Genomic DNA, 22,500 nt, shown 5'->3' on the forward strand with positions numbered 1-22,500 from the left:
GAAACTCATTGGATATCAGGCTGGTCTCACCAGGCTAAATGATACTGTATCCCTTTCTGGTTGTTATAGGGAAACAACCCACGAAAATCAATAGATCAACATTCAATCTATATTTTCCATTTCCCAAACTCCACTACTCTCTTTCTAACCGATAGTGTGTGGATGAAATGAGGGTCAACAAGCGGACGGTGTGTAAAACTACTGTGATGAAAAACTATTTGAAATGATACAAACACAAATATTAAGTGTTAGTAAGGACAGGTGGAATGAAAACAACAAAGCAGGTTATGTGCTTAGAGGAAACCCGTTTCTCTCTGCTCTTTTGACTGTGAAAAGTTTGAATTAAAACACTTTTTACTTCAAATATCTCCCTGATTTTTTTTTAAACAATAGGACGTTACACACTGACACAGTTTTTTGACACATAGGTAGATATGAAAGGAAAGACCAGAGGCAGACATATAGCGTGTTGCATGCTTGTTCAAGACATGCTGTTGAAGTTGATTAATCTACCAAGACGAAAGAAATTCGGACAATATTTTCAAGGATCATTCTAAGAACCAAACGACCAAGACACAACTGACAACAAGGGAGAGATTGGTAAAGCATACAAGGAACAGGGTTCGTACAGCTTTTTTCAGAGTTAAATTCGAGCACTTTCAAGAAAAAATAAAAATGTTTATATGGAAAAATAAATCATGCTTATGATTTTGCCGTATCAGTAAAAATTGAAGTATTTAAAAAAACATATTTTTCAAGACTGTACAAACCCTGGAAGAAGTACGATTATTCTTCGAGGAAGGAAATGGAAAAGGCAAGTCAAGAGCGGACGAGATGAGAGTGAACCAAGTCAGGATGAGAAGAGGTAGAGGAAGGTTTGGACAGCAGTGCGTATGGTGACTGCGTTACGAGAGGTTCATATGCTCAGCCAGGAAATAGCATGTAGCGTAACGGTTAGCATGGAGAGTAAGGGTTAGGATGGAGCGGGTTAGGGGGAGATGGAGGGAGTGCAGCGGAGGAGAGGAAAGAAAAGGAAAGGAAGGGAAAGGGAAGGAAAGAAGGAAGGGGTAGGGCAGGCAGGGTTCCCACATTTTTATTTATTTATTTATTTTTTACTTTTCCTTGACATTTGGCCTAATTTTTTCCATAACCACCTTATTTAAGAAACTTAAAGTAGGTAGGCAATAGGCATGGTTCAGAATCATATGGCTCAATAATGAGGCTCTTACTGCGTCTCTTTTGAACCAGGTGTACTATTGTTTTTTTTTTTGTTGCAAGCCATATTTTATTAAAACTGATAACTGTAGTGCTAGATTCTAAACAATAGAAAAGTTAGAATTGGGATTTTAGTTTAACTAGTTTAGGTTTAACCACTAACGAAAAATGTATGTAAACTCAAAAACTTTTTCCAAAATCATTTCGTGAATTCCAAAACATTTCCAAGCCTAGAAAAACAGTTTTTGAAATTTCAGAATTCCACAACTGTTCCAGGAATATTTTATGACAATGGGAACCCAAGGCAGGGGGAGTCAGCGAAGCTTGCACAAAATGAGCCTCGAAAAGAGTAGTAGTGTGTTGTGCAGTGCACGCTAGCCTAACAAAGACAAAACTTACCTTCAAACGTTAAATAAAACTTCCCTCTGTCAAACCATACAAGCGATGGCTGGTCATTCTCTGTGTGGGGGGCGGGGAGAGGTGGGGGGGGGTCGAGGGAGGGTTAGGAGAGAGGGATGAGGAGAAGGAGGGATGGAGGGAGGGAGGGAGTGGGTGAGGAGGAGGAGAGAAGGAGAGTAGCGTGAGTCTCACATGGTTCAGGTATGTCACACGGTGAGGGATGGAGGGAGATGGAGGGAGATGGAGACATGTGACAATATGGGGGTGAGACAGGATGGATTTTTTTGTTTGTTTTTTTTGGATGCATTTTGGAGGTGCGTGCTTGCTTGCGTGCGTGCGTGCATGAGAGAAATGCAGGTGTCGGGGGGGTGGAGTAAGGGCCAGATGTGTGTGTCTGCTGGATGGTTGGCTGTGCTGCGACTTAATGTGCTAAGATGTGGAGCTTAGAGTGTAAGGGCAAGAGTGTCATATTGTGTACGCACTGTGAAGCACACTGTGGCAAATAGCTAATTGTGATTTTGTGTTGAGTGAGTGAGTGAGTGAGTGAGTGAGTGAGAGAGAGAGAGAGAGAGAGTGAGTGAGTGAGTGAGTGAGTGAGTGAGTGAGTGAGTGAGTGAGTGAGTGAGTGAGTGAGTGAGTGAGTGAGTGAGTGAGTGAGAGAGAGAGAGAGAGAGTGAGTGAGTGAGTGGCTGTATGTGTGAGTAAGTGAGTGAGTGGATGTGTAAGTGTGTGGCCTATATAAATAAAAACTGATATGATGTGAATTGAAGATATTCAATACAGGATAGGAGGAGGTTGAGGCTGTGGATTTGCACCAAAAGCTTTAAATACACCTGGGGGCCTTTCAGGGCATTTCACTGCCATTGCAGAAGCTAGCAGGGGGCGGGACGTTTCAAGCAGCGCTGCAGACATCACGTTCGGTTGTGAATAGTCAAGTTTGTAGTAGAGCTACAGTATGCAGAACCAAAGACTGTCACTGTGTAGATACATCCTGAAGGGGGCAGCAGTGAGACTAAGACCAGAGAGCATAGAAATGGAGAGATGTTTTCCTGTTATTTACTATGGTATTGAGAGAATGGAGAATCAGTGAGAACCGACAAGAGAAGCAAAGTGCTTCATGAATAGAACAAAGGGGCAGGTGCTCAGTTTGCTGTGTGCATATTTTTCTGTGTGTGAAGAGTGTGTGAGTGACAGGTGAGAAAGGTGGGTGCCAGCCAGGGGTGAAGTGTGGGAGCAGAGCGAGGGGTTTGAGGCCACCGGTGGATAACGGCTGAACTTGAAGCTGCCTCGAGATACTCCAGAGAGATGGCATGAATACCAAACAGCTGCTGCCTGTCTAATTCGGCCTAATTCTCAAGCCAGAGTTTGTGTGTGTGAGTGAGTGTTTGAGAGTGTGCGTGAAAAAAAAAGACGGACAATATGGATCTCAGGGGGCCCACAGATGAGGAGCTCTTCAGACACGCTGACTTGAACTTGAACATACACACGCTCTCTTGTGTGTGCGCACACTAGAGCTGCAACGATTAATCGACGAATCGATTATTAATCGATTATTAAAATAATCGCCAACTATTTTGATAATCGATTAATCGTTTTGAGTAATTTTTTAATAAAACATTTCCAAATTCTCTGATTTCAGCTTCTCAAATGTGAATATTTCTGGTTTCTTTAATCCTATTATGACAGTAAACTGAAATATCTGTGTGTTTTGGACATAACAATACATTTGAGGAAGTCAACATGGGCTTTGGAAAATTGATCAACATTTTTCACCATTTTCTGACATTTTACAGACCAAAACACTAATCGATTAATAATCGATTAATCGAGAAAATAATCGACAGATTAATCGATTATCAAAATAATCGTTAGTTGCAGCCCTAGCGCACACACACACACACACACACACACACACACACACACACACACACACACACACACACACACACACACACACACACACACACACACACACACACACACACACACACACACACACACACACACACACACACACACACACACACACACACACACACACACACACACACACACACACACACACTAACACAATCTGTGTTGCCAAGAGGAGAGAAAGGAAGTTGCCATGGTGACATGGCAACACAGCTATTGGTGCACAGTCATAAAAACAGAGAGAAAAAGTCTCCCCAGCAGATGGGCGGATGGGAAGAAAAAAAATCAAACTTTTTCATTGATAAAATAATCGTGTATAAGTAGATTCAGCTTCTTCTTTTTGTCACACCACAGCTGCCATTGTTTCCAAATGAGTGAGAAAGAGAGAGTGTGAATGAGTGACTGAGAGAGATGCTATTGTACCTATTTAAATGTCTAGGAAATGTTTCGGAATGGCATGAGTTGGCATGGACAAAATATTAAATAATAAATGACATTCACATTTGAAAAAAAAATGACCTAAACAGATGAAGGTATGGTGTGTCCCTGACTGAGTAAACCCTGAGGTAGACAGGTCAAATGAGTAGGTATTGGTGTAATGACACAGATACAGAAATGGTCTGTTTATATATCTCACAATTTGAGATTTTTTTTGTAGATTGAAAAGCTAAAAAAAAAAAAAAAAAAACTTTTTCTGCATGAATGTCTCACTGTCCCAATACCTACACTTTCTGACTGACAATCCAGAAAGCACAAAAACACTCAGCGATGGCCTTTATTACCCTTCTGTGACCAAGTGCATTCTGGGTAAAAGACCATCAAATGGATAGAAAAAAATTGACCAAGCAACAAGACCTTAGTCCTCAAAAATAAAAAATAAATCCCAATCCCCCCCATCTCCTCTCCTCTCTCTCCAAAGGGGATCATTACTATACCTGCAAAGGAATCAAAGTGTCTCTCAAACGTGGGCAGTGTGTCTACATAAGCATCGTCCTCTGACAGGCCAAAGAGACAGAGTGAAGAGACAAACAAATGGCAAAAAAACAAACAGAAAAAAACAAAACAGAAAATAAATAAATTTCAAATCAAGAGTGAAAGAGAATCAGAAAAAGTATATTGTTTGTCATGCATGCAAAAAATTCGAAAAATAAAAAAATTAACCACATTTAAAATGCAATGAATTGGAAAAAGTACAAACATTTAGAAAAAGCACTGGAAATGGAATGGGAGCAGTTTAAAATACAATTTTTGATCCTCATGTTAGTAACATGATGTTACTGTCAAGTCCATCAGCTTTTTAGCCTATCAACAAAGCCACAATGAATAAAAATTTTACCTACGATTAGGGCTATTATATAGACCTTCTATTCATTCATAAATTACATATTTTTTTCATGCTAGTCTGAATTTCTTGGAGTCGTTTACTTATTGTTTCTCCCTTCAAACGGTAAATGGTCTTGACTTATATAGCGCTTTTTAGCCGATTTTCTCAGCCCCAAAGCGCTTTACGATTCTTACCACATTCACTCATTCATACACACACACTCATACATCGATGTGTTAAAAAAAACAACCTCCATCCAGGGACTATTTTCTGTGTTTATGTAACTGCTGCTGTGTTGCCTCTTGACTGTGTATTTTTTTGAACGTATTATGACTCATCCATGTTACAGTTAACTGAATTGTGCTATTATCCACTGTGAAACCCTTCAACACTGAACCAGAGTGTAAACTGTTGTTGTGCCATTAATTCATTAAAAGGATGGTTTGTGCTTGAAAATTAAAATGAACACCCTGCTGCTTCACATTCATACCTCCCACTCTGTGTGTGTGTGTGTGTGTGTGTGTGTGTGTGTGTGTGTGTGTGTGTGTGTGTGTGTGTGCGCGCGTGTGTGTGTGTGAGTTTAAATATGAATGTGTCCGTGTGTGAGTTTGAGTGTGTGTGTGTGTGTGTGTGCGCGCGTGTGTGATTATCAATATGAATGTGTGTGTGTGTGTGTGTGTGTGTGTGTGTGTGTGTATAAATATGAATGTGGCTGTGTGTGAGTTTGAGTGTGTGCGTGTGTGATTGTCAATATGAATGTGTGTGTGTGTGTGTGTGTGTGTGTGTGTGTGTGTGTGTATAAATATGAATGTGCCTGTGTGTGTGTTTCAACCTCAACCAGACGCACTGTTGATATTCAGTTTCATAATTAATCGCAATAAAAAAATTATCTTTTATGAACTATTAATTTAAATTAGGGCTGTCAAACGATTACAATACTTAATTGCGATTAATCACATGAATGTTCATAGTTAACTCGCGATTAATCTCAAATGTATCTCTTCTAAATGTTCCTTAAAGGGAAAATAATAATATATAGTTGTAATACTCTTAACAACATGGGAGTCGACAAATATGCGTTATACAAACTCCACAGTAAATGCAAAAACGTTGGTCTTGTTGAGAGAAACATAATTATTTCCCAAACTACAGGGCGGAGCGAGGGTCATAATCACAGAACTTGTGAGTGTTAATCGCCTGTTAAAAGAATGAGTACAGTTTAAAGGAATGTGCCTTAACACGTTAACATTGACAGCCCTACTTTAACATGGACAGAAATCTAGATATAGTTTAGTAATACAAATAATAGTTGTGTTCAGTATTATATATTCGTTCAAATTTCCAGATACTAACAGCTTCCATGCATAGTAATAATATATCACTACAGGTTTTGTAGCCGTTTTCATTAATATCGATCATTTAGTGGACGTTCATTGCCAGAAAAACCATTACAAAGTCCAGAAAAATAACAAGAACTAATACAGCTCTGGAAATAATTAAGAGACCACTCCAAATGTTCAGTGTCTCTCGTTTTACCATTTATAGGCATATGTTTGAGTAGAATGAACATTTTAGTTTTATAATATAAACTACTGACAACATTTCTACCAAATTCACACTAAAAGATATTGTAGAGATAAAAGATTTAAGAAAAATCCAGAATGGTCTCTTAATTTTTTCCGGGGCTGTACATGTGAAAAATGAAAGAGCAACAAGGAGGAAGGAGAGGACAGGGCCAGTGTAGAAAATCAATAGAGAAATGTTTAATATTAAAAGAAGAACAAAGTTTAAATTCAGGTTTGACTGCTGGCACACACACCTGTGACGGAGAGAGAGAGCTCCTTGCCCACAGTGGGGGTGGTGGCTGTGGAGTTAGAGGAGCTGATGGAGGACGTGCTCTCGGCCCGGGCCAGGGGCGCGGTGGGAGGGGGGCTGGCACAGTGCACAGGGGGGCTGAACGCACGAGTCTGGAGAGGGAGATTTAAAAAAAGATTTAAAAATAATAATAATTAAATACACATTTTTATTATTATTTTTATTTTAAATTATTTTAAAAGATAGGCAAAAGATTGATTAAAAAAACCTTGTTTACATTATTTAAAAAATGTTCTATTACAATTTTTTCCAGAAAAGTTTAAATGAATACGCACCTGTGGCAATATCTAACTAATTATAACTAAGCCAGTAACTGCCATACTTACTGCGTCTCCTATGGGGGGTTTCCCTGGAGGGAGCTTGGGTCTTGAGGGGGGTCGAGGTGGGGGCGGCGGAGGGGTGGGGTTGACCGACGAGGGAGTGGCAGGTCGCACGGGAGAGGAGGCACCTGCAGCACAACACAAATAGACAGGGGTTACTGTATGAAAATCTAACAATTTTTTTTAGATGTTTTATAATGTTGAACAAGTGGAAATTTCAGTTCACCCCTCCTGTCTCCCGTTTGTTCACTGTCTTTATTTGTTTCTTGGCGGGGTGAAACTGTAAACAGAATTTCGTTGCTCTGAAACATGTGCAATGACAAAATAAAGTTGATTGATTGATTGATTGATTGATTGATTGATTGATTGATTGATTGATTGATTGATTGATTGATTGATTGATGCAGACAGAATCACCTTTAGACGGATTCATACAAATATTCTCTATTTTTTTTTGTGAGGTTCTAAAATCTACCAATCAGTTTTGATGCTTTATAGTGTTGAAAGAACCAGAGCGATTCCAGATATAGACATTGTTAGACACATTGGTAAACATATTATTCTCAATTTTTTTGTCGGTTTTTGGAAAAATATTGTCATGCATACAATGTACACAAAGTACATTTTAAATCATAGAAATCAAGAAGATTTCACTTTTGCAAATGTAAATTAAAAATGTCCGATAATTATTTTACTTCGGTCCTGGAATTGTTTTCTTCCACCCCCGTCACACACACACACACACCTCTACCTATCTCTAAATAGGATTAAGAGCAGACAATCTGCTGTGTAATCTGCCTTGGGTGTTAACACTGAGAGTTGGGATTTCCTTTAATCTGCACCCACATTAAAGTATTTTGACACAGCCCTGGCTTGGTACACTCAGCTTTTCTTCACTCAGCTATTAGTCACACTCTTTATTTTGTTAACGTTTGGATTTCATCAATATATCCAAACGTATTGAGACTATTTTTAACATTGTTATTTATTCTGTTTTTTGAGGTCCTTGGCTCATTCAAGTGTACTAGAAAATGTCGCAAAAATTGACGGCTACTCGTAAATAACAATTGATATCTTAATCCTTTTAATACCGACATGATTAGTTGGCTACTCCTACTGAAGCAATACAAGTGCAATAAACATGAAAATGTTGTAACAAAGTCAGTCAGAACAACAGCTACTGCTAACGTAACATAATGATGCAGTAGATCCACTTTGTTGTTTGGGTGAAAACATGACCTCGTTTCCACAACTTAAAATGCAGGATCACGCTTTGAGTAACTTGTCTTAAAACAAAGATGGTGCAACTAGCTGAAAGAAAATTTTGGAGATGATGCAACATTGCTGGTAATACAATCACCTCTTCAACATCAGTAAAGAAGACATAACACTTGTGAAAGGTACAAGATGTCAGGAATTGTCTCATTGACTTTTTTGAAGTGTTCCAATCAATCACTGTCCTTCAGAACAAGGCGTGTTGTTGTTCATGATGGAGGCCTAATGTTTCAAATAAGGAACCTGTCAAACAAAGGGCCAAGCCATTTAGATCAAGTGCTCATACTGAGAGGCAACTGCTGCTTCATTGTGTACATCATCTTACAGCTCCGGAAAAAATAAAGAGACCACTTCAAATGTTCAGTTTCTCTTGTTAGACTATATAGAGGCATATGTTTGAGTACAATGGACATTTTGGTTTTATAATATAAACTACTGACAACATTTATACCAAATTCCAATACATGTTTTGTCTTTAAGAGCATTTTCAAAAAGTAATGTAGAGATGTAGATACAAAAAAAATCCAGATTGGTCTCTTCATTTTTTCCAGAGCTGTATATATAAGAATGCAGCTTAAAAAATAATTAAAAAGTAAATGACATTGAGTGAATTTGTTTGCTTCCTTTGTATGGAACGTAGGTTGTATTGAGCTACAATATTGTGATGGGTTCAAGTGCTGTTCGGTATTTGGCAGAGGTAATTTCATAGTGATTAGTTCAAGGTAATCTTGTAAAAAATGAAGTATTAGGCGAGAAACTAAAACAAACAGGCTACAGTTGTAATACAAATAGGTATTGCTGTGTACTATCCTCATTCATAAATATGTCCTCATTGGTGTAAAATCACCTCTGCCAATAATCTGAATTATGCTCCCGAGCGGAGAATTACAAATATTAATATTACATTTTGCATTGTTTAAAATTTTGAATTGTTCTTGTCCTTGAAGGCCACTGTAGCTTCTGTTATTATTCTAAAGAGGTGGGGTTACCCAGGGAGCGTTGCATTCTAGAACTTTCTTGATGATGTCATGTTACACACTGCACCTTTAAGCTCTATATAAAACATATTCAACTCAGGATCATTGCTGTCTGTCTAACTCACCACTGTTGGTTCCCCCAGTTCCAGCGGTGGAACCCGATGACGTCACCACAGCCCGGTACGTGGGGGGAGGAGGAGGGGGAGGGCTGGTCCGGCTGGGCTGCTTAGTAACAGGCGTAGCAACAACGGGCGTAGCAACAACAGGCGTAGCAACAACTGGTGTAGCAACGGGCGAGGTGACAAGAGTTTCACCTAAGTCTTCTTTGGGTTGTCGGGGTGCTTCTGTGTCTGTGCTCTTGCCCTGTTCCTCTTGGGAGAGGGCTAAGGGCTGTGGTGGGACAGGGGGGAAGGCTGGTTGTTCCTCTGCAGGGGAAGTGACTGCTGCTGGGGGGGTTCTGGGTTTAGGAGGAGGGGGGACTTGTGGTGGGGGGCTGGTAGGTGAGTCCAAGACAGGGGGAGGTGACGTCGGAATGGGGGGAGATGAGAGCTCTTTTGGGGGTGGAGACGGTAGAGAGGGTGCATGTGTGGGGGAATTTTGGTTCTCGGGTGTTGTGGGTTCCTCCGGTTCCTCTGGCTCTTCTGAGGAGGTCGGGCTGGTTGGTATGGGGGAAACGGGCTCTTCTGCTGGGGGAGGGGAGAGAGGGAGAGGGGGTAGGGATGGTGCTGGTGGAGCGGGTTCTTCCAGAGGAGGGGGCGATGACGGTAGAGGTGGCGGGGGGGATTCGGGTAGCGGTGGCAGGCAGACCAGGAGCGGAGGGGCGGGGTCCTCTGGTGCTGGTAGCTGCTGTTGGGAGGATGATGATGATGAGTCTTCAGTGAAACAGACCCAGGAGCAGTCGCCCGCTGTGGTGTCCTCACTGAAGCCAGCCGGGGCCGCAAGCTGCTCCGGACCAAAGATGTTGTCCAGGTCGTCTATCGAGGGCTTTCTGTTGAAGGGGGGCGCTTCTGTTGACGCTTCTGAAATACACAGAAAACAACAGATCAATCGAAGGCTGTGTACTTTAGGCGCTAGGCTGCAACGCACGTTTCAAGAAAGGACAAGTGTCGGTTCTGTAGAGCGCTTACTTTGATCTTTAACGTTAGATCTTAAGATCCCCCAGTGACTTTTTTGAATGTACATTGCACTAGTACCTTGCACTATTTTCTAAGTATCTTTATATTTTGTGTTTGTGTGTATACTTGGATGCTGCTTAAATGTTGTTGTACACTGTACAAGGATTCTGATTCTGGACCAAACGAGTGTGTATGTCTGTCTGGCACTTATAGGTGTGTGTGTGTGTGTGTGTGTGTGTGTGTGTGTGTCAGCTTCGCCAGGTCATTTTTACCGGGGCTACGGCTGATTCGCAAAAACTAAACAAACGCCTTTTATCTATTACATTTGTTTTAAACTCTGTGTGTGCATCAACACCAGTAACACGGACTAACACAGCTACACACTAAGAGATGAAACATGACAGACAGGCGCGGCCGGCTAGAGAAAACTAGAGACAGAATGTTGGTGATAGAGAAGCTGCTGATATCAACTGTAAGTTTGTTTTTCCCAAGGTAATGACGAGATCTAGGGGAGAGAAACAGACACAAACAGACTTCTCACCAGCGTCGTCTGCAGAGGGGGGGCCAGTCGGCGGGGGGGAGCTCGGGACAATCTTGGGTGGAAGTGGAGGTGGAGCTGGGGGAAAAAAAATAAACAACAAGCAACAATAAATAGTCTTATAATAACAGTTTATAGCTCCTGGAGATGACTGCCTATAATCAACATCAATTATAGTTGATGAGGCAATGTTTGTATACATGCTGGGCTGCATACACTGTGTACAAAGCCTTTCATTGGTTAGCCTGTAATAACACGTACATTCTTGTAACAGAAGTTGTGAATGGTTCGATCCATAACTTGACGACTTAAAAAGGTGCAGTGTGTAATATATCATACCAAAATCTGCAGAAATATGGACATATATGAGACTCTTTCTAAGGGAAAAATTAATAATTCATGGATATTATAATTACTTTCTACAAAATCTGCTAGGAAATAAAACCCAAAATTCTACACACTGCAGGTTTAAAGTAGCTCCCACAATTTTTTGTATTTTTTTAAGTAGGGGAAGGTGGGGTGATTTGTGCAACTTTTTACTCAAAGTGATTTTAAAGTGAGGCCTTGACAGTTATGTCTCCAACTCAAATATGTACATATATTTCAGGATGTTGTGCATCCCTGGCAATAAAAACTTTGGATCTGGAATAAACTGTTTAAGAAATATAGCTTTCGGAAAAAAAGTTGTCTTGTCTTTGACTTTGTCATTGTGTCACAATGACAAAGTCACCATCATCATCTTTCTGGCCATCTGAACTCTCATCAGTGGTGTCGTTAAGTGGAATTGAGATGTCACTCTCTCCTGAGCTACTGTAGACTATCACTTTCTTTTGGTGACCAGCGTATACAGCCATGCCACTGGCACAACTCTCAGAAATGTACTTTGCACTAGTTGCTCCGTGCTTGTGGAACCAACTGCCACCTGACAAATGTGATTCCCCCTACATTTCTGCCTTTAAATCAAGGCTCAAAACCCATATGTACACCCTGGTGTTTCCTCCCCATTAGCCTCTGCACTACTTACTTACCTCTGCACTACTATCTGTGTTTATGTGGATGTATGGGCTTTACGTCTTTTATTTTGGTTATTGTTATTTTACCTTCATTGTTTACCTACTGAATGCACTATGTACAGCACTTTGGACAGTGCAAACTGTCATAAATGTGCTTTTATAAATACATTTTACTTACTTACTTACTTCTAACTCACCCAGGCCCTTGCGCACAAATCACCCCATCCCCAGAATTTTGGATAATAGGCATGATGCAGCAATTTAGGGTTGACATTGTGCTAACTATATAGACTCAAAGTGTAGCATACCAAAGCACTAAAACATGTGTCAAATGTTTTCAAACGTGTCTATAATTGTTCAGACACAATAATCAAAAAACCTTGATCATGGAAATTTTACTTTGAAAGGCAAAACACAGTTTTTTGAGCTTAAATGTGCTTATATCTTATTCCTTGTGTCTCCCTTCTTTACAGGATGAGTCAAATGGATGGCTCTTCTTAAATATGTGGTCACATTTCCAATTTCTTCCACGGTTTTCTAGAAACAAGGGGTTTTGCAACTTCCAAAATGCACAAATCACCCCACCTTCCCCTATTTATGAAATATTTTTTTCGCTAAATATTTGCATTCCTGCTACCTTTAATAGCTAATTCAAAGGCATCGTGACACAGGAATTATGAATTATGACATGATCACAGGTGTTACTTCAATCTCCCAAAGACAACCGCAACATCTTAAGGAAAAGAGATCATCCCAAAAATGATGATCCATGCAGCATTGTACATTCACTCACCACCATGCCAGATTAATATTATTTTAAATGTTTTTTAACCTTTATTTATACAGGTAAAACCAATTGAGACCGGAGACTCTTTTTCAAGGAAGACCTGTTCCCTTTTTACACGTTGCCAATTCACACACACACACACACATTCAAACATCGATAGCAGGCTAACTATCGACATTCCCATGCAAAGGAAAAACAGTGTTTGGTGCAGTTTGTGAGGCAGGCATGGAAGTTATATAATCAACAATACACTACAAATCAACTCTGAATCATTTGGTTGTGAAATGGTGGATGAAATGAATTGGACTGTTCAGGGAATAGAAGCGTGAATGAGAGATTGCCACACAGTTGGGGTCAGTTTTGCAGGTTGTGGATGTTAGTCGGATGATGATGATAATTGGGTTTGTACAATGAAAATAAAAAGACTGCACGCACAACCCCACGCACAACCCCACACACACACACACACACACACACACACACAGACACACACACACACACACACACACACGGTAGGAGGCTTTTATTAATAGGTCCACGGTACGAAGAGGTGAGGTGATTTGATTGGTCCGTGCACTTTTTTTCAGTCATTCCAGGGTGAAGACAGAGATGGTTGCGGAATGGAATGTAGATAATTCTAGAACTTACTTCCTGTTGGGAAGGATCTGGTAAAAGCTGAATCTGACAGAGGAGTGGACCACGCATCGGACACGGAATCAAAATCCACTAAACGGAATATTCAGGAAGGGGACAGAACAGCTGAGTCAGGGGTATTAGGACAAAAATACACTCCACTGTTGTGATCGTGCAAGTGTTTGTTTGTTAAAGAAAAATTGCTATGAATATATTGTGAGAAAAAAAATACACTTCATGATTTCTGATTTCGTTAGGGCTTTAAAAAGAGAAAAAAGTATAAAAGGGGAACAATACTACGCCAGATTTTTAGGGACACCTTGAGAGAAAAAAAATTACATTAGATAATATTGACTTTTTTTCTGTTTTCGGCCAATCCCTATGAACACAAGTTCACACGTAACATATATAGGACAACACAACAGTACAGTAGATGCATGTATCAGAGACAGAATATAGTGCACATTCATATGAACAGGTTGCACTGTGCGTGGGATCGTGACCTCACAGAGCCAATTTAGACTTTGACCTCAGTGTGAGCCTGAGGGAAAAACGACTGTGTTAGAGAGAGAGAGAGAGAGAGAGAGAGGGAGAGAGAGAGAGAGGGGGGGAGAGGGAGAGATGAAGGGAGGGAGAGGGAGAGAGAGGGAGGGAGAGAGAGAGAGAGAGAGAGAGAGAGGGTGAGAGAGAGAGAGGGAGAGAGGGGAAAATATGCTATGACAGGCTGCTGTAGAGAGAAAGTAAATGTGTGTTCGGAAACCCTATATGACAAAAAAAAAGAACAAAAATATATTCTAAGAACAAATACAGACACATGAATATACACAGAGAGTCAGAGAGATACAGGTGAGAGTGTTACCTTCAGTTTTTGGTTCTCCAAAGGAAGTGTCCAGAGGAGGCCCAAATAAGGCCGTGGTGTCTTCAGAGACCGGTGTTGGTGGACTGCAACAAAAAAGACCAACAGCAATACATCAGAATAATTAACATGAGGCCATTTCAGGAAAAATCTAAGCTGTCCATAACTTCTGTCATTTGATGATGCCACAGGTAAAATACATGATAACCCACTCAGAAACAAATTATGATCCAAAAAAACATATTTTAATGGTCGATTTCTACTCTGTTTGCACGTTATTTTTCTCTATTAGAATTAACAAAGAGTGTTAGAGCCATGGAGAAGATAAGGCTGTTTGCCTTTTGTGCCTTATTTGTTTAATAATATATTTTGCTTTAATTAATAATAATTATTCTTAACTTATTTTTGTTGTACATTGATATCTATTTAGTGGATTAGGTCTTGGCATGTTATTATTTTGTGTCTTTCTCCCACAGGTGGTTACTGTCGTAAAGCGTTGGAAAGTGTGGTAAAACTGTGGTAAATTGATCACTTGTGGGCTTCCCGCATTGTTATTGTATTATTCGGAGCAGGACGGGAGCTACACCTTCTGACCGTAGCCAGTATATTTTTGTTCAGTATCTTTTGAGAATAAATCGACTACTTTTTCATTGTACATCGGCATTGGATTTACTTTTTTTGAGCACGAGTCTAGAAACCACGTCCTGCATAAAGTGGCAAACAGGTTGCCACTACAAAAGTCAGAAGATTGCTCCGCAAGAAAAAGGATTAACCGCGACGCACGAGGAGGATTTGGTGCGCAAGGCTGGGATACATTACGGGATTGGCAACGTAATGGACTCCCCACGGACTTTTGGACGGCCAAACATATGGAACGTAAGCATCACTTGTATTTAACAGAGCAGGTCAAGCAATATTCAAGATTTGCTGAGCGTCATGCAGCAACAAAATAAGATTACAGAGCTTTTGGTGAAGCAACAAAAAGTGTCCACTCTCCCACGGATGGAGATCCCAGTTTTCGATGGAGATCCCTTGGAGTTTGGTTTTTTCATGAAAGCGTTTGAGCATGGGATCGAGGATAGGACTGACAGCAACAGGGATAGGCTGCATTTCCTTCAGCAGTTCACCCGTGGCAGACCAAAGATTCTAGCGCGCAGCTGTTCACATATGCATCCTGACAGAGGCTATGTAGAAGCAAAGAAGCTTTTGAACAAACACTTTGGTAATGAGTATACCATAGCCTCTGCCTACATTGAAAAAGCACTGAAATGGCCTTCAATTAGGTCAGATGATGGAGAAGCCCTCACCGAGTTTGCCGTGTTCCTCACCGGTTGCTGCAATACAGTTGACAGCATGGAGTACATTGAAGAAATGGATAGCCCTACTAATATGAGGATTGTCATTTCCAAGCTTCCCTTCAGGTTAAGAGAAAGGTGGAGGGGAGTTGCTTTTGACATGCAGGAAAGAACAAGTTTGAGAGCCAGGTTCAGTGACTTAGTTAGCTTTGTGGACAAGCAGGCAAGAATCACTTCTCACCCTTTATTTGGCAATCTACAAGGGCCCATGTTATCAAGCCACGGAAACCAGCTAAAAGCAGGAGAAAAAAGTCCTCCAAGATTCAAGGAAAGGAAATACACTTTTGCAACGGATGTAACCCCTGTTCCAAGCCACACAGAGCAAGGAAATAAGGATATGGAAAATACTGCTTACAAAACAGGAGAACAATGTCTTTTTTGTCACAAAGCTGGACATAACCTGGGTTTTTGCAAGCTCATCAAACAGAAGCCTCACAAGGAAAAGATGGATTTCCTTAAATCCAAAGGTGTGTGTTTCGGATGCCTTTCACAGGGTCACTTTAGCAAAGGCTGTCAACAAAGACTCACCTGTCAAACATGTTCTCAGAAACACCCCACCATCCTGCACTTCAACAAAGGTGAGTCAGCAGCTCCCTCTGCTGGCGAAAGCAGGAAAGCAGAGTCATCAGTCGCCAATTCCTCCTCCACAACAGTCAGTGAAACGTGTGGTTGCACTGGGGCCGGGGAATCAGCCTGTTCACTGTCAATCGTTCCAGTGAAAGTCAGATGTTTGAGGAGCAACAAAACAGTTGAGTCATATGCATTCTTAGACCCAGGCAGTACTGGAACTTTCTGCTCAGAGGAGTTAATGAGGGACCTAAAGGTAACAGGGAAAAAGGCCAACATTTTGCTCCGCACAATGGGACAAGAGGAGACAGTTAGTACACATATTGTCATGGGGCTTGAGGTCAGCGGTCTGGATGACAACAACTTTTTGAAGCTACCACAAGTCTTCTCACAAGCAGAGATTCCTGCAAAAAAGGAGAACATTCCACAACAGATCGATGTTCACAAGTGGCCTCATTTGAGGGAGGTTCAGCTCAAGCGGATTGACAAGGCTATTGGTTTGTTAATAGGAACAAACGTACCGAAAGCGCTTGAGCCTTGGAAGGTTATTCACAGTGAGGGTGGCGGCCCTTATGCCGTAAAAACTGTTTTAGGCTGGACAATCAATGGGCCTTTGTTGAAAGGAGGAAATAGCAGCAAAGACGACGCTGAATGGCCACAGGTAACAGTAAACAGGATATCAGTGGCAAAGCTGGAAGCGGAGAAAGCAGGGGCTAGAACACTACAAGAGGAATTAAAGACAAAAGCAGCTGCTCTGAGTGACATTCAGCAGCAGCTGGAGCGCAGTGAGCAGGAGAAAGCTGCTCTGAAGGTCAACCTGGATAAGGCCTTCCAGGAGGGAAAGACTAAGCACGCAGAGCTGGACAGGAACGCTCAGAGTCTGGTAGTAGACCTACAGAAGGCCCAACAGGAAAAGGAGGCTCAAAAGAAGGAGCTGGCCTCCAAGCAGGAGAGCCTAGGAAAGGCTAACAAGGCCCTAGAAGAGTCTAAAGAGCAGCTGGAGCAGATGAGAGAGGCAGAGAAGAAGCTGAAAGCGCAGCTGACCGCATTGGAGCAGCAGCACTCAAAGGCGCAGGAGGCCCTTAAGGTAAAAGAGAGTCAGTCGGAGAAGCTGCGGACACAACTCTACGGCAAACAGTCTGAGGTCTCTGCCCCGTGTCAAGACCTGAAGGCATCAAAGGAGAAGCCTAACTTAGCTCAGGTGGAGCTGTCTGCTAACAGGAGCCATCAGACGGGTCTAGAGTCTCAGATCCAGGTGCTGCAGACGGGCCGGACCTCGTTGGAGCAGGCGCTGGCACCACGTGACCAGGACCTCCAGAAGCATGAACACACTCTACAGGTCCTACACAAGCAACAGGGTCAAGCAAAGGAGGAACTAGAGAGGGAATGGACAAAGTGGGAAGAGCTGAACACAGCCAAGGGTGTCCTGGAAAAGACTAACACCAAAATGACTTTTGAATTAAAGACACTGCTGCTTTCTTGAAGGTTCTGTTGTATGGCTCTTAGAATATATAAAAGATAATTGTTTTGTGGCCCACAATAACAATTAGGGGCCGGAATGTTAGAGCCATGGAGAAGATAAGGCTGTTTGCCTTTTGTGCCTTATTTGTTTAATAATATATTTTGCTTTAATTAATAATAATTATTCTTAACTTATTTTTGTTGTACATTGATATCTATTTAGTGGATTAGGTCTTGGCATGTTATTATTTTGTGTCTTTCTCCCACAGGTGGTTACTGTCGTAAAGCGTTGGAAAGTGTGGTAAAACTGTGGTAAATTGATCACTTGTGGGCTTCCCGCATTGTTATTGTATTATTCGGAGCAGGACGGGAGCTACACCTTCTGACCGTAGCCAGTATATTTTTGTTCAGTATCTTTTGAGAATAAATCGACTACTTTTTCATTGTACATCGGCATTGGATTTACTTTTTTTGAGCACGAGTCTAGAAACCACGTCCTGCATAAAGTGGCAAACAGGTTGCCACTACAAAGAGTCTTAACAACATTTAAAAAAAATAAAATGTTTTTAACAAAAACATTCCCTGCGTTCCAATCCCCATACTTCCCTACTATTTATTATGCCAGAAAAAGATTTAGGATGTCCTAATACATGCACGTCAATTGTAGTATGCTGAAAATACATAAATGTCCCACTAACTCCAATAGCATTTTGCAGTATTCGTCTTTATTCTCGACATATTGAAAAAAAAATCTTCCTTTTCTGATTTTTTTTCTCTCTCCCGTGGCCCTAAAACTCTTCTGTACTTTAGTATGTAGTGTAGTAAAAAGAAAAAGTATGGGATTTGGAACGTAGGGATTATTTTAGGAGGTCCATACCTGGGGGGTCGCGGTGCTGGAGCAGGTGTGGGGGCCGCTGTCTGTGGTGCAGGGGCCACAGGTGGTAGAGTAGGAGCGATGCGTCTCGGTCTGACAATCTCCTCATCTGGAACCATAGTAACATTGGTTCACCATGTTGCTCGGGCAGCACATTCTCTGTCTGCTATTAACTGTCTTTAAAAGTGAACCCGGCCTTAAGGTGCATAGAACAGGATGAATACTCACTGGACGTGTTCCTTTGCAAACCCTGCAACGAGGAAGGAAAGAAAGAAATCACAGTAAAATGTAAAAGCCAAAAAACATTAAACTGTCACTAGCAACAACATAAAGTCCTTAACAACTACATTGCTGAATTATTTCTAATGATATTTGTCTATAATGCTAATAAAATAAGCAACCTGCATAACAATATACTGAAAAATGTCAGTGTGTAACTCTAAACAAATACAACTTTACGTCTTATGATCCTTTTCTTATTTATATGTCCAGAATCAAATTGCTTTACTGTGAACAGGTGGATTTAAGAGGCAGCATTATCTATCTTTGTTAAGTTAATAATAGAAAATACAATACATTTCAAAACAATACAGTAATAAAAACATACTAATGAATGTTATAGTCAATTTCTACCAAGCCTGTTCTGAAAAACGCCAATTCCCTTTACACACACTGCACCTTTAAGAGGTGAACCCTGGTACTAGAGAAGGTGTGAGACAGATACAATTGGAGTGCAGGAAATTTTAATGGAAATTTGCTTTGTAGTTCGAGTGGCAACTTCACAATAATATGGTCTCTGCAGCTGTGATCTTTGTGTGTGTGTGTGTGTGTGTGTGTGTGTGTGTGTGTGTGTGTGTGTGTGTGTGTGTGTGTGTGTGCGTGTGTGTGTGTGCGTGTGTGTGTGTGTGACAGCGTTATGCATGAATTCAACGTGAAAGGGTTAAAAGAGGCCAAGAAAGGCAAAGTGCAGATATGGAGAGAGAGAGCGGTAGAGAGAGGGAGAGATAGATGGAGAGAGAGAGAGAGAGAGAGAGGGAGATATGGAGAGAGAGAGGGAGAGATGGAGAGAGAGATGGAGAGAGTGAGAGAAATGGAGATATAGAGAGTAGAGACGTAGAGTGAGAGAAAGGGGGAGGGAGAGGGGAGGATAGAAGCAGTTGAAAGGAGAAGACACGTGGATGGGGAGTGACTGAAGTGAGACATCAAAGGGCCCAGCTGTCAAAAGTGCAAATGTTCTCCCACTACAGAGACCAACCATGAGCCACACAAGATGGAGACACAGTAAACGAGCACATGAGTGATATCCAGAATCTGGAAAATAATACGTGTTTATATGTATTGAAACTGAGGGCGACACCAGTTTGTAAACGCTGCCATACTGAGAAATACAGAGTGTTTTGTGGAGCTGCTAGGCTTAAATCAACTTTGTGTTAACTCGTTTGGCGATGGCTTGAATGTACCCAACATTAATTTAAACGAAAAATCACGCACTATAGCTTTAAGATGTGAAATCAAATGAGCCGACCATTTTTATTTGACCCACCATCACCTCTGAAACTGAACCCATCAACATATTTTCTGCTTCAACCAACCGTCACAGAGGAAAGAAAGGGTGAGAAGCAAAAAGAGGACAAATAGCATGTGACACATATAAACAGCACCCCACCCTGTGTGTTGTGCCTGCATGTAAGCCTATGTATTGTTGGTGCAGGGAAGGCATACATGAACATTCTGTGTAAAGTATGTTTATCAATGTATATACCCATCCCAAATAAAAAGTTGATTAAAAAAAAATAAAAAAATAAACACAGCACCCCAGGGAGAGGAGAAGGGAAGGGAAGGGAAGGGGCACTTACCGGGCTCCGTCTCTGTGACCGGCAAAAAGGAAGAGAGAAGAGATACCTGGTCAGAGAGTGACAAATCAGTAACGCAGACTTTCATCCTGTGTTTTAGGAGGAGGGGGAGGAGGACGTTTGGGCCTGTGTGGTTGGATCTGGGCGGATAAGGGTGATGACATCTTCTTAAGGAGGAATTGTATTATATACAGTATGTGTTAGGTTTTGTAAAGTAAAAATTGCTTGTTTTGCAGACGTCGAAGGACTAAATAATTTGTGTTTCCACTGTCAATAGGTGGGAAGGGTACCAAGCATAAGCGTACTGTGTGCTGTGCTGGACTATAATTGTTCAAATCACCCATTTGTTGCCGTACTAAGAGGGCGGAGCTACACACGCTGCTGTCTGTTGATTGGTCGACAGAATCACCAGCTCCAGATTTACCGTTCCTTACCAAACCGAACTGTACTGCTTTAGTTGAAAAGAGGCATAAATGTCCTCTGTGAACCCTCTATGACTGGACATTGTCCAAAATATTTTGCAGAGCTGGTTGAATCACTGTCCCCTCTTCTCATTTTTACCTCAAAATCCCTTCCTTTGATGATTTTTGTTAACACTTTTGAATTTATTTTCATTTTCAGTTGCGGTCTTCCCATCTGCCCTCTTGTTCTCTGTCATTTCTGCTTACATCTCTCTCTCGGTCTCTCTCTCTTTCTCTATCTCAGTCTATCTCTCTCTCTCGGTCTGTCTATCTAGCTCTCTCTCTCTCTCTCTCCATCTCTCTCTCGGTCTATCTCTCTCTTCATCTCTCTCTCTCTCTGCCTCTCTCTCCATCTCTCTCTCTCTCTCTGCCTCTCTATCCATCCCTCGCTCTCTCGCCTGTTCCAGTTGTGCAGTGAGCCATGACTGATTAAAGTGATGCAACAAAGGGGGCGGGACATGCTGGTGAAATGGAGTAATTTCATTGGTTCAACTGGTAAAGGAAAAAAAACAGCACTGTTCCTCTTGACCAATCAGCTTGCTTCCTGCTTTATGTAAACAGGAAATACAAGAGGAATAGTTCATAGGCGCACACTGTGACCTTTTAACCTCTGTCAGAATATAACGGTGATATTTAACCAACAGATAGATGAAGAGTGACATGCTGAACTTTAAAAAGGACAAATCTTAGTTATACATTCTTTTTCTCTTCATTTGTGAAATTCAATGTCGCATCTTTGCTTTTTTTTCTTTAGTGCTAGTGTTATGAAACAATGTTGTAACAGAGGCAGATCACAACTGACCAGGCCTGAGGGGACTGTCTGTGTAGATCTGACTACACACACTGGCTTACAATGAACATGGCAAAGAAATTAAAGATCACAGTTATTTTTTGTCTTATATTTTAACTCAATCCCTGACATGTTCATACTGTCTGTACTAATCTGTGTGTACTTTTCTTGAACTGCATAAAACAAAATTTAGCCACAGGTATAAATAATCAACTTGAATTTGAACGTTCCCTTGCCTCCTGTACTAGCTGTAGTTTTGTTTTAGGGACTTAGAACTTGAAGACCATGACTACAGAAGCAATCAAATTCAGATTTAAGACGTCTTAGTCAGCGGAAAAACAACTTTGACAAAGACAGAGCTCTTGAACGCCAGGTTACTAGGCAAACAAATCAACATATGATGTAAAAAAAAAAATGTCAAGCAGTCACACACAAGCACATAGAGAAATCTTACTTATAACACATACTCACACCAAAAGAAAAATCACATACTATTGGCTATGTGCAGGGCCAATAGTAACATCTTAAAAGTCAGTGGCTTGACATGTTGCCTAATTTATAAGTAGCCTATTTTCAGCAAGAGGGAGCAGACTATGACAGTTAAGATGAATAGCTATGAAAGTGTTAAAAGTAAAGAAAAATATATCTCTAAACACACAAACAGCATGCAGAAGCAAAGCCTTACCGGACTCCTCTACAGAGGTTAGCGTCGGGCAGCAAGAGAACGACAGAATAGAACACAAAGAAAAAGAGGAAGAGAAGGGTGGAAGAGTTAGAAGACTGGAAGGATACGTACTGTATATAAACAACAGCAAAGCATAGGATGTGTGTACAGTTTAGACAGTCATATACATCAAATGCAATCATTAAAAGGTGGAGTCAGCCTGTTGTCAACATC

At 41.2% G+C, this 22,500-nt stretch overlaps 1 protein-coding gene across 1 annotated transcript in view; it reads right to left on the reverse strand.

Moving 5' to 3' along the window:
• The window catches only part of sgip1a (SH3GL interacting endocytic adaptor 1a), a gene marked incomplete at its 5' end in the record, with an annotated part of 73,747 nt that overhangs the window by 10,235 nt on the left and 41,012 nt on the right, over nt 1-22,500 (reverse strand). Inside the window, 12 exons of the mRNA XM_080032178.1 lie at nt 1,615-1,674; nt 4,464-4,523; nt 6,672-6,819; nt 7,054-7,175; nt 9,425-10,318; nt 10,956-11,030; nt 13,401-13,478; nt 14,245-14,327; nt 18,502-18,607; nt 18,690-18,694; nt 18,727-18,748; nt 20,355-20,400. Of these exons, the coding sequence (XP_079888304.1) occupies nt 1,615-1,674; nt 4,464-4,523; nt 6,672-6,819; nt 7,054-7,175; nt 9,425-10,318; nt 10,956-11,030; nt 13,401-13,478; nt 14,245-14,327; nt 18,502-18,607; nt 18,690-18,694; nt 18,727-18,748; nt 20,355-20,400 (1,699 nt within the window). The remainder of the gene's footprint in view (nt 1-1,614; nt 1,675-4,463; nt 4,524-6,671; nt 6,820-7,053; nt 7,176-9,424; nt 10,319-10,955; nt 11,031-13,400; nt 13,479-14,244; nt 14,328-18,501; nt 18,608-18,689; nt 18,695-18,726; nt 18,749-20,354; nt 20,401-22,500) is intronic.

This window comes from Ammodytes marinus, assembly GCF_949987685.1.
Source record: "Ammodytes marinus genome assembly, chromosome: 8".
Lineage (NCBI taxonomy): Eukaryota > Metazoa > Chordata > Actinopteri > Uranoscopiformes > Ammodytidae > Ammodytes > Ammodytes marinus.